The sequence below is a fragment of the Kogia breviceps genome, chromosome 10 (assembly GCF_026419965.1).
Source record: "Kogia breviceps isolate mKogBre1 chromosome 10, mKogBre1 haplotype 1, whole genome shotgun sequence".
NCBI lineage: Eukaryota > Metazoa > Chordata > Mammalia > Artiodactyla > Physeteridae > Kogia > Kogia breviceps.
Window position 1 is genome coordinate 13,134,947 of NC_081319.1, and position 12,809 is coordinate 13,147,755.

The 12,809-nt window shown below is 40.7% G+C and overlaps 1 protein-coding gene across 3 annotated transcripts in view; it reads right to left on the reverse strand.

The window, feature by feature from the left end:
• Nucleotides 1–3,038: 3,038 nt before the first annotated feature.
• CNTN4 (contactin 4) overlaps nt 3,039–12,809 on the reverse strand; it is a 958,070-nt gene continuing 948,299 nt past the window's right edge. For all 3 annotated transcript variants that reach the window (XM_067043593.1, XM_067043596.1, XM_067043595.1), the window contains 2 exons: nt 7,218–7,386; nt 3,039–4,871 (listed from right to left, as the gene is read on the reverse strand). In XM_067043593.1, the coding sequence (XP_066899694.1) occupies nt 4,771–4,871; nt 7,218–7,386 (270 nt within the window). In that variant the 3' untranslated portion in view covers nt 3,039–4,770. The remainder of the gene's footprint in view (nt 4,872–7,217; nt 7,387–12,809) is intronic.

Consider the following 12,809-nt stretch of genomic DNA (forward strand, 5'->3'; position numbering starts at 1 on the left):
TTTGAAAAAATACATGCACCCCAGTGTTCATTACAGCGCTGCTTACAATAGGCAACACATGGAAGCAGCCTGAATGTCCATCGACAGACGAATGGATAAAGAAGATGTGGCACATATATACAACGGAATACTACTCAGCCAATAAAAAGAATGAAATAAGGCTATCTGCAGCAACATGGATGGGCCCGGAGATTATCATACCAAGTGAAGTAAATAATCAGACAGAAAGACAAACATCATATGATATCACTTATATGTGGAATCTAAAAAAATGATACCAATGAACTTATTTACAAAACAGAAATACTCACAGACTTAGAGAATGAACTTATGGTTACCAGGGGGAAACCGTGGCGTTGGGGGGAGGGGTAGATTGCGAGTTTGGGATTGACATGTACACACTGCTATATTTAAAATAGATAACTATTCATGGAAAAGACTCTGACAAGTACAGGTTTCTGGTAACTGACTCTACTGCTGAACTGAATGAATAAGCATTTTCAGAACTCTAATGGAAAACTGATGAACTCATAAAAGTGCTAACAAAAGATCAAGGTGAAAAAAAATTAATTACATGGGACTGAGTGAATTGATGAGGATGACTATAATTTGTGTGACTTTCTGTTTGAATAAAAAATAATTATAAAATAAAATAGATAACTGACAAGGGCCTACTGTTTAGCACAGGGAACTCAGCTCAATATTCTGTAACAACCTAAATGAGAAAAGAATTTTAAAAAGAATGGATGCATGTATGGGTATAACTGAATCACCCTGCTGTACACCTGTAACTAACACATCATTGTTAATCAACTATATTCCAATATAAAATAAAATGAAAAAAAAAGAAAATACAGCCAATTCTTGATTATCTGTATTAATGGAGGTGAACAGTAGCATTGATAATCTGATATGGTGTGCAAAAATCACCTGGTGGTTGATTACATTAAAATACTTTAAAAATTACATGACATTTTAGTAGCTAATTATGTACTATTTATGACTTTTTAGAATTCAGCATTCTTGCAGCATATTTGCAGTAAGGTACGGGTGGTGGGAGAGACTGGGAAAAGGTTCATCAGGATTGAAGGCTGCTTCCCAGATGTAAATAACCAAAAATTTGATGGTAGGAATAACTCAATCATTATTTTAAGAGAAAAGCTTACGGCAGCTCCCACCTCAGGCTGGAAGAATTCCAAGCTCACCTGAAGGTGAAATTTATCACCCATGTCTTCTGCCCCCGTGGAAAGATGCTGTTCCGTACACAGGGTTTGTGGGCTTTATAAACACTCGGGGATGCTGAGAGAATCCACTTATCTGGCAAAACAGAATCTCCTTTTATACAGTTAAATCACAGGTGGACTGTCCACACACAAAATGAGCATCAGAGTAAGTGCTGGGAAAGATTAAATAAGCAAAGCAAATAGGCACTTTTCTAGGGCTTCTCCTTCAGAGTCACTGGGCAAAAATCCCAAGCAGTAATACATTCCCCCTGCACATATTCACTGGTACTAGGGGTTGGGGAATCCTGCCTGGGGGGCTAAACATAGGAAGTGTGCTGCTTAGACCTTCTTAGCGTTTATTATCCCATCTTCTAGAAACATCATCTCAAATTTTCCTTTAACAAACTCTCTCTCCCCTATGAGTGCATGATCGAGATGCTGGTGGTATGACACAAAGTGGATCGGTCAGACTCTTCTAGGGATTTGGATACTGAACAGAGTGGCATCACAATCAGAAACAGAGCCAATTCATCCCCACAATAGCTCCCCCCAAAGACTTTGCAAAGTTCCTGCAGGCTTGATCCTCAGAGTGGCCTGCTTCTTATTCTCGCCAAGGCTTGGGCATTCAGTGTCTCCTTGGTTCGTGTTATCTGACCAGGGTCATTCCTTTTTGTTTGCTTAGGTTATCCAGAGTTGCTTCTGTTGCTTGCAACCAGTGAGCCTAACCTGCAACAACCATGGAAACCAACGAATCAGACACGTTTGGGTGAAGGTGTCTACGGGGCACTTTTAAAAAACATCTTGAGCTCGGTCAGACTCAGCTAATCCAGGGCCTCATTTATCAGATGATGAAGCTAAGAGATTAGAGGACTTTTTCAAGGCATCGAGTCAGAAGTCAGGCCTTCTGACACTTTCTGCCACCTTGCAAAATAGTGACACAGTCTCCTCTGATTGGTTCACTAGGGCACACAGGTAGGCAACTGATGCAAAATGCTACTTCAAAGACCCCTTCGATCAATTAATCAATGATTATTTATTGCAAGGCACTGTGCTAGGCACTATGGAGAGTACATGGAAGATAAGACCAAAGTCCCTGCCCTCAAGGAGCTTACAATCTAGTTGGGAAGACAAGGCATACATACAAGGAAAATTAAGTAACAGTACAGGAGTTAAGTTAAAATGCAAGAGAACAGTACAAGAGATTTCCAAAAGTAGTACCTGATTAATTACTAAATGAGGGGTATCGACAGGGCTGACAGCTCATTCAGAGGAAGGATGTCACCGAGGACTGGAGTGTGGAAAGGCTTCACAGACAAGCCTACCCTAGGACAGTGGGGGACATTTCAGGAAGGGGCAGCCAGGTGCCCAAAAGGCACAGAGGTGAGACCCAAAGCAAGCAGTGTTCAGGGGCCAGTGAGGACTCTGTGTGGCTGGGTGCAGAGTTAAGTTGTTATTAGATTAAGAAGGGCCTCAAGTTTAGATTCTATCCTTTTAGCAGCGGGGTTGGGGAAACCTTAAAACAACAGATGGCCTTAGATTAAATACAGAAAAGACTTAGCTAATGCAGAGGATCTATTCAAGTTTGATCTTCAGGACATTTATTTGTGGACTTCTGTCCCTCTCTACCTCCAAAGAGGATTTGCAATGATGTTTTCAGGGTTGTCAATTCCAAAGGAAGAGCTCTGGGTCACCTAGCTTTGGATCGTGACCAGAGACTTCTGAGTCCCTCTATGATCTTAAATTATAACTAGCACAAGGGTGAGCTAACAAATTCCCTGACAGGCAGGCAGGAAAAATGCTCCCAAAAGACAAGTATCTTTACAAATGACAGAATATTTATTAACAATACCTTTAAAAAGAGGTTACATATGCTAGATCACTGGTAAATATCATTTACACTGGGGTTGGGAACTACCTGGGGTATCATTTTTTTTTCATTCATTTTATTATTTTGTTGATTTTTTTTTGCATGTGATTTTAAATTTTGTTTTATTTTAACATAGAAGTAACTATATCAAACTAAGAAAGGAACACAGCTTGAAATACTGACAATATTTTTTTCCAGTTACCACCCTAGTTTTTACACAAGTGGAATCCTGATTATGACTTTATTGGATAAATATAGCTAGAAGGTTGAAAAGTTAAGGAAAAATGACAAGTTACAGGCAAATTTGAGCTCTCTGAGAAAGAAGAAAAGGTGGCAGTGTGTTTACATGTGAAAATTTTTATAGAAAATTTCATTGCCTTTTATATGCACTGTTCCACTATTGTCAGCTTACAAAACCTCCCCCATTATTACAAATAGTTCTTTTCATAAGAATACAGTTTTGTTGATATTGTCATTTTCCAACGTGTGATTTTAAGACGTAGAAGATGAAGCTTGTAAAGCAGCGAGGTTACCTATTGCAAAACAGGAGACTCATCGAGATACCACACCATTGTACTGAAGATCTTTTACAGAGTCAAGAAAAAAAATTCTTTGTGGCAGCTAGTTGCTGAAATAGGAGAAATCTGCTAGACTCCATACATAATTGTGATTCAAAAGAAGGGCTCTATTATTAAAGAGATACACATATTATCTAGAAGAAATTTTGTAAAGAAGTTACGAATCCATCAACAGAGAATTACCCTTTTTGTTGTTAAATGTACATTAAAGACAGATACATTTAAAGATAGTAAAATTATCTTTTATCCTTTGAAAGACATGGTTGACTATTAACTTTTGGTCTATGTTACTACAGGATATTTAACTTCCAAGGTCATGTCTAAGATAATGCTACTACTACAAAGACAACGTTAACTGAGTCAAGGGAAAAGAAATTCTTACCGTAGGATGCTAAATTCAGGGATGGGGGTATTGCACAAGGTGCCTCTTGGGCAGTTAGTTTAGGTTTTGAGATTGCAGCCATTCCTGAAACCACCTCAGGTTGTGTTGAACAACAGAATTCACAACAGGGCTGGAAAGCATATTGTACACGGCAAAACGACTTGATATAGGACATTACTCATCCCAAGAGTCATTTCCATACAGCAGCCTTGAGTTACAGACCAAGTCTTCAGCTGTTCTGCCACTAGACCCTTATAAAACTGTACAAGGGATCTGCAATGTAATTACCAAGGTGAGTTTCCAACTCTGTCTTTAAAGGAACTATTTCCAAATAATAACCATATGATTGTGTTGCCCATAGCATTTTACAGCAGAGGAAAAAAATTAATATCTACATTTCATGTTAACTTTAAAAAATTCTATAAAACACTAAATATATAATAAAAAATATGCATATAAGGACATATGTAAACTGCTTTGGTAACATCATATTACAGATGTCTTCAGTGCATTGCAGAGTTTCCAAAGAAACTTCAGACAAAGCTAGATTTGCTTTGAGGAAGTACTGTAGAATGCCATTCCTAAAGAAGCAAAAAACATTTTTTTTTTCCAGTAATAAGATGTACTTGAACAACAATATTACTTAGTACTGGGTGTCTTCAAAACAACTAGCTAAATGTTGCTTATATTATAAACAGCAAGTCCTTTAGAGAACTGTTGTCATAAACTGGACCTGGCTGTGAGGGAGATCATGATGGTACTGATGGCCGACAGCGCGCATGCGTTGGAAGTGGACGGCCCCGCTCCTCTTGCATAGGCATCTGGAGAGAGAAGAAATTTACTCACCCCGGCGACCAAGGGAGGCGGGGCCCCAGGGCTTTTGGAAACGGAAGAACTATCTGAAGTCTAGCGGAAATGACCATCTCTTGTTGACTTTTTTAGTCTCAGTTCTCTGACTCTCGAGCTATGAACCTGGGAGCAGGGGGTGGACATCTCTGGATCTCTGTTTAAGCATCTGTAAAAGGAGGGTGTCCCCCTCTAACATGAGAAGAAACTTCAATATGACTGGTAACATTACTGATAAACACTATGATATCAATGATGCGGCAAAATAAACACTGATGTTCCCTTTCGAATTCAAGCTTAATGCCGGGCACAGAGCCACATGACACTTAATTCCTAAAAAAACCCTGAGGACCTCTATGGTTATCACACCATTTAACTGGTAAAGAAATGGGGGCCCAGAGAAGTAAGATTAAGTCTAAGATCACCCAGTTAGTAAATAGCTGAATTGGAATTCTAACTCTTTTTTTTTTTTTTGCCCAACAAGATAATCTCAATCCTTTTAAAACTTTTTCTTATACATCTTACATTTTTTCACAGTCAGAAGTTACCAACTGTCATTTGAGCTTTTATCAAGATCATAAGACCTCTGACCAACAAAATGGAAAACCTCTTGAGAAAGAGATCATGTTTGGCTCACAGTTACATCCTTATCATCTAATAATTTTACCAATAAAATTGCTTAAAATGTTTTTGTAATGAATTAAACCAAGAATCATCAGTCAGTCTTTCAAAAAAAAATCCTGGCAATGATAAGCAAGTATGAAGTCAGATTTAAAGAAAGTGAGATAAATTAATCCCCAAACAAATTCTCATCTTGTGTTTTTTTGGCCTGGAGATTATTTCCACATCTCACCATAAATCTGGTACCTTTCCACAGAAGTTAAGAGTCCTCTTCTGATATGCAGAAACCAATTCTCCCCAGTGTTTTAAAAGACAAAAATGCCTTTAGTGTTTGTATGCCAAAAAGGTGCAGTAAATATAAACCTCATCTGGAAACTGGCAAATTACTCCTGAATTCGGAGCATGTCTTGGTGCAGCCTTGGTTTCCCACCTGAAGTCCTGTTCTACGTTCATTAACGTTAACAAGTGCTTATTCAGAAGAAGGGTGAGAGGACCATTAAACATTTTGTTTTCTGATTTGAGGCATCCAAATTTTATAGATGTAATTAAAATGGCTTAGTGGATGCTTTACTAAAACTTGATATCAGCAAGAATACTAGACCCTTTCCTCATCTGAAAAATACTATGATGGACAGACACTTGGCAAAGGGGCTGAAGCTCAGAACTCTGTAGTGAGGGTTGCCCATGATTTAAAATAGCGTATCTCCACTGATGGCTTGAAAGTTCCTATCTCCAGCCTTCACTGAACCCCTTATCTCTAGACTATTAAATCCAAAGGCCAATGAAAATCTATACTTAGATACCTAATGGCAATCTTACTTTTTTAAAATTATTGCGGTAAAATACACATAACGTAAAAGTTACCATTTTAAAGTGTACGCTTCAGTGACATTAAGTTCACTCCAATGTTGTACAACCAGGACTGCTATCTAGTTCCAGAACTTTTTCATCATCCGAATGGAAACCCAGTACCCGTTAAGCCTCAATTCACACCGCTGGCCAGTCACTACCAGCCACTAATCTGCCTCTATGGATTTGCCTGTTCTGTTTTTTTTCTTTTAATTTCAAAGAAATAAAATCATACCAAAAAACCCAAAAAATAATATGCTGCTGAGATATTTGCAAACATAGTATTTGAAAACTAAGTGGAATGTATTTGGCTCAAAAAAGAACACACTGTTCAACAGTCTTTCTAAACAAAGATAATCTTGACTATAGGTAGACATGTGCATTTATGTACATATGTTACATACATATGTTCAAAATAAAGTGTCAAGTGCAAAATATTTTCAGCCAAAGACATTATATTGTGTCACTATGGACAGGTTTCCAGAGCATTTTAAAGGACGGTTTGCTTGTTCTTCCTGAGTCATGCTTTTAACTTTCTAAGCTGTAATTTTGGGCTTATTGTAGATGCAAACTACATGGGTCCACATGGAAAAGCCTGGGTGACTGATTTGGGGCTGCTTTGACCTGAGTTTTGATTGCCAACTGATTAAATCAGTCACAACTAGTCAAACTGTCTTCTGTACAAAACTACCTGAGATCAGCAAATACCAGTGGTCTGAGGAAGGGGGATAGTATGGCCCATTTTTATTTTAGCCCTTTTTCAGGCTTAATTTCACCCTAGCCCCGACTCACTGGGAAGCTTAGGAGACAGGGCAGACAGGGAGAAAGGAGGCAAAAAAAGACATTCTTACTTGATATCTTTGGAATTCGAATCTGTTCACTGCTGCTGCCATCTCCTCCATCACTGAATGGCTTAATTTCTATTATATAATCTTCATCAAAAGGCAAAGAAAGTTCCACTGATGTTTCATTTGTTTCAATGACAGATGTGCTGCTTTGTCTGCTCCATCTGTACAAGACCTGCCAATATGGAAAGAACAGGTATCACCTGCTGTCCTCACAAGGGCCCCAAGGATGGAGCATTCCTTCACTTTCACCTCTGGGCACCAGTGAAATGCAGGGACGCCGAGGTTGTCAGGCTGCCCACTTGCATTTGGAAGGCTCATTTAATAGCGAGGGGCATGTCTGCAGCCACCATTGATTTCATTAGGAGGAAAGAGTTTAAAGCGTTGTGCAGCATGGCAGCGGGGCTAGCATGAGTCTAACGACGTGCTGTGTGGCCTCATGTAACCTCTGGAAGGTCAGTTAACACACATGGAGAAGGTGGACGTACAGAGCTCAGTTACGCATGAGGGTCTTTGGCCTGAGGACAGACTTGGCGGCTGTGTGACCACGGTCCACTTACTTTCCCTCTCTGAGCCTCACTGCCCACATCTGTAAAACGGGGACAATAACACCCACTTTTCTGGGAAGTCTTTACGATTGCACAGGATTGAATAAAATGAAGGGCTCAAAGGAAGCATGTAAGAAACAGTACCTATGAAGCCTTAAAAGGAACAAAAGGTACAAACATACACGGCCAACGTTAGAAGCTACAAAACAGGCCAGAAGTTATCATTATTATTAATCCTCTGGGAAGAGGACATTTCAGAACAGGGAGAGCATCTCTGAAAGACAAGTGCTATAACCCCCTTTTTGAGCTACGTAGAAAAGAGGGGAAGTTATGGGGCAATTACTGTCACTCTAGAAGCGTCTGTAGCTTCAACAGTGCCACTCTTTGTTTCCCTTCTTGGTTTCCTCTGGGTCAGAGACTAGGCTGGTAGTTCACATGGTGAGATGGGCAGCTAGCTCTGTTGAAAATACCTTCACTACCTGGCATTACCTACTCTGGTCACCAACAATTCCCACCAGGAACAAAAGATAAAGGCCCAGAGAGGTGCACCTGCCTTTCTGGACATGATAATTGTGATGAGAACTGTCCCACAAATACTTTCTGATGTTTACAATGAGCCAGGCACTCTATTGACATGACCATGTCTAACTGTCACAACAACCTGACAGGACAGGCACCGTTATTCTTTTCTGCAGATGAGGAAACTGAGGCCCAGAGATGTCACACAGCTGGCGACTGGTAAGATGAGGGCTCCTAAGCCTGTACTCTTAAATCACCATAACCCATCGTTTCTCTTGACCAAAAAAAAAAAAAAAAAAGAAGAGTTGGGTAACATGAATGGTTCTGGTCCTGGCTGTGTGTTAGAAGCACCTGGGGAGCTTGTAAAAAAATACCGATGCTGGGCTTCCCTGGTGGTGCAGTGGTTGAGGGTCCGCCTGCCGATGCAGGGGACGCGGGTTGGTGCCCCGGTCTGGGAGGATCCCACGTGCCGCGGAGCGGCTGGGCCCGTGAGCCGTGGCCGCTGAGCCTGCGCGTCCGGAGCCTGTGCTCCGCAATGGGAGAGGCCACAACAGTGAGAGGCCCGCGTACCGCAAAAAAACAAAACAAAACGAAAAACAAAAAAATACCGATATTGCAGGCCACTGGTTCTCAACACGGGCGGGAGGGGGGAAGAGCAGTTTTGTCCCTGGGGGCATCTGGCAATGTCTGCAGACATTTTCGGTTGTCACAACGGGTGGGTGGGTCCTCCTATAATGCAGAGGACAGTCCCCACAACAGAGAATTATCCAGCTCAAAGTGGCAACAGTGAGGAGGCTGAGACATCCAGCTCCAGCCTCGCCCCAGCCCTCCTGAGTCAGGCTCCATAGCAGGAGGGTCCAGGCCGTGACACATTGTTAAGAAAGATCTTCAGGGGATGTTCATTCAGGGAATCATGAATGAGATCAGGGTTCTCCAACCTGAGCCTGCATCAGAGTCGCCTGGAGGGCTTATTAAAACACAGAACACGGGGCTCCACCCCAGAGTTTCTGATTTAGTGGGTTTTAGGTGGAACTTGAAAAATCTGCATCTCTAACAAGTTCCCAGGTAACATCATTGCCTCTGCTCCAGGGACCACCTTTTGAGAACCACAGGACTGGCTCTCTTTCCTTAAGACCCACTGTAAATTCTGATTGGCTGAGGTCAGAGACATAGGGTTACCCTACCATTGCAAAAAAAAAAAAAAAAAAATCAAACACAAGTGAAATTCATAAAATTCCCTTAAAACGGTTTAGATCCCATTTGTTTCCTGGCATTTCATCACCTTTATTTATGTCTCTCTAATACAAAGTGAAAAACACAATTTCCTTGAGGTGGAAAGATTCATAAGTGTCCCCCTTCCTTCTCAGAGCATCAGTTGTATCAAACTCAGCATCCCCTCACTAATGATCAGGCTCAAATAAATCCTGAGGCACATTCAGGACTGTCAGAGCATCTCATCACGGCCCTGCAGGAACGTGAGCTGGCTGATGGGATGCAAGGGCACACCTGGCTTTGAGGAATAAATTGCTTCTTTGATTTACCTCTGCCAGAGCACAGAGGATTCACCTCGTTTCAACTGTAAATCCAAAAGAAAGACTTCCAGGAAAAAAACTGCCCTTTTATCAGCATCGCTTATCAGTCTTCTAATGATGGGGACTGCAGTGGCACCTAAGACCTGTAAAACCTTTATTTACACTAAACACTTGGTTCAGCTGATTGACTTAAAGGCTGTGCTCGCATTTCCTATAATCCAGGGTGGGAGACAAGGAGAAAGAGTGAATTTGTGGGAATAATGATAATAGAATCAAACATTATTGAATGCTTACTATGTGTCGGAACACTTTATACTCTATGTGCTAATACAGATTACCCCTTGAGGTAGGCACTGTTATTATTCTGATTTTAAAGATGAGAAATCTGAGGCCTGGAGATGTTTAGCAATGTGTCCAGGGTCTCATGGCCAGTAAGTGGGGGACCCAGCATTCAAACCCAGGCAGTCTGGGTTCAAAGCCTGTATTCGTGACGAAGACCAGCTTGGCTACCACTGTGGGCAACTTGCTTCCCCTCTCTCGTCTCTGTCTTCATGAATGCAAAACAAGGGGGGTTAGATAGTAGAAAGCTCATGGCCCATGGGTAATAATTGGCCTGCATATTTTAACTATTGGGCCCTTAGTGGGTTTACTTTTTTTTTTTTTTTTGAGTTAGATGTCAACATGTAAAAATCAAGAAACTGTACATGATAAAGTTTTGGGTTCTACTAAAAACTGGAAGATATGGCCACACTGGTCTACATTCCTGTCTGGCAATAATTGGCTGGAGCTGAGAAGCTGCTGCCTATCCTGGACCATCACAAGCTCTGTAGCTTATCACAGTCTCTAACACTTCCTATTGTGTCACAGTGGCATGTGTCTACCTCAGGACCTTTGCACATCCTGTTCACTATTCTTGGAACACTCTCAGAGAGCTGCCTATCTTACTCTCTCCTTTTTTCATGGCCCAATTGAAATGTCACCTCTTGATAGAGGCTTTCCCTGTGCTTTATTTAAAATAATGTCTCTCCTATCTATCCCATGGCACTGCCTATCCCCCTCACTCTGAGTTATTTCTCTTGGTAGTACTTTATTACCACTTGATCTATTTGTCTACTGATGGCAGGCAGAAGAGCTGAGTGGTTAAAAGGTGGGACTCTGGATCCATACGGCCTGTGTTCAGAGCACAGGTCTTCAGTATACTAGCTGTGTTAACACCACTGTACCACATACTTGAATGTTGCTAAGAAAGTAGATCTAAAATGTTCTCACCACAAACAAGGAATGGTAATTATGTGATGGGATGGAGGCATTAGTAAATGCTATGGTGGTGATCTTTTTTGCAATATATAAATGTATCAAATCAACACACTGTATACCTTAAACTTACACAATGTGATATGTCAACTGTATCTCAATAAAGCAGTAAAAAAAAATACTAGCTGTGCGAAGTAGGCAAGTTACTAAACTATGCCATGAGTTCTTCATCTGTAAAACTAGGGCTAAAAACTGCACCTATTTCATGGGTTATTACAAAATTAAGAATTAAAACAGTGCTTGGCACGTATACTGACAGTATTTATTGAAAGGATTAAGTTAACTTAATCCCTTTACATAACTTGCCTGGCTCTGTAGACAGTTTAGTTTGTGATACTGAAACCAGACGCTCTCTTTTTAGCTCAAGTATCATAAAGTAGCTTGACACTTTGTGCTGAAATAATATTTTGTGCCTTAAACTTTCTAAAGTCAACTTCTTTTTGAGACTATTTACGCAAGCAGAAATCCCACAAATCTCAACAATTTAGGTAGAAAACCAAAAATACGCACACATACACACAGATGTACAATTTTTACAGAACTATATACATCCATGAACATTGTATATGTAGCATTTCAATATCTATAACCAGTTACAGTGAGATTCCTTGGGATCTAAATGAGGATGTGTAGGGAGTCTGGCTCCTCCAGTCCCAGCCCTAAAGGGCAGGGAAGGAATTGAGTCGAACTGGAAATCAAGAAGTCACAAAGGAAAGGGCCCTTTACTACCACCTGGTCTAACCTTGTTAATCCTCTCTCCTCTACTGTCAGCACATGTGGTTTCTGCAGCATTTCACACACTTCACACCCAGCCATGAGTGATGCTTCCTAAGGCATGAAATTCCCAACTCGGAGGTGCCACTCTATTTTTCACAGATATAGTTTAGATCCAACGTGAAAACCCATATTTGGGAAAAAAAAAAAGGCTAAATCCATGGCTCTTGTTGTATTGTCTTTTTATTTTTTTCCTGAGATAGTCTGTTCTTTCCTTGATTTCTGGATAGGACTCTATCTTAAGCTGTGGTGTCCTTTTTCTTTCTTTTCTTTTTCTTTCTTTTTAAAAAAATTAAGTCTGTGGTTAAGCCCTTGTGATGAATATATTAAATAAATACATTTTGGATCCCCCTCCCACACCAAATTAGCCTATATCATCCGATCTGCTGCTCACATCTGAAAAGGTTCCATGCTTTCTAGTTGTAATTTGTTCCAATGCTTTATTCTAGTTCTATAGAAATAAAAAGTTTCCCCAATCCTCCGTGAAGCCCCAGTTCTTTTCTGGGAGCTGAATACTGCCGTGTTGGTCTTATACTGCTTGATTCTACCACACCTGCCCGATTCTGTGCTGCTCGAGGGAATCTTCTAAATGTCTGCAAAAGTGTCTGTTAAATTTTTAAAAAGTATATAAGCAGGGCCTCCTTGGAAAAGTGCTACCAAGACAAGCTCATATAAGAGTTTCTGAGAGGGAGCAGGAAGACTAAGAAGTAGCAACTAAATGATACTCATTTTCCAAGTTTGCTTCTAAAAACGCCTACAATCTTTTAGACCCAGTTCACTGAAGTGAAATTCAGCTTGCGTACAGATCCTTGCCCTGTGAAAGCTGAGGGCACTCCAAGTCACTTTACTCAATGGCCTTCGGTTTTCGCACCTGCAAAATGAAGGGCTTTGGCTGCATGATCTTCAGGATT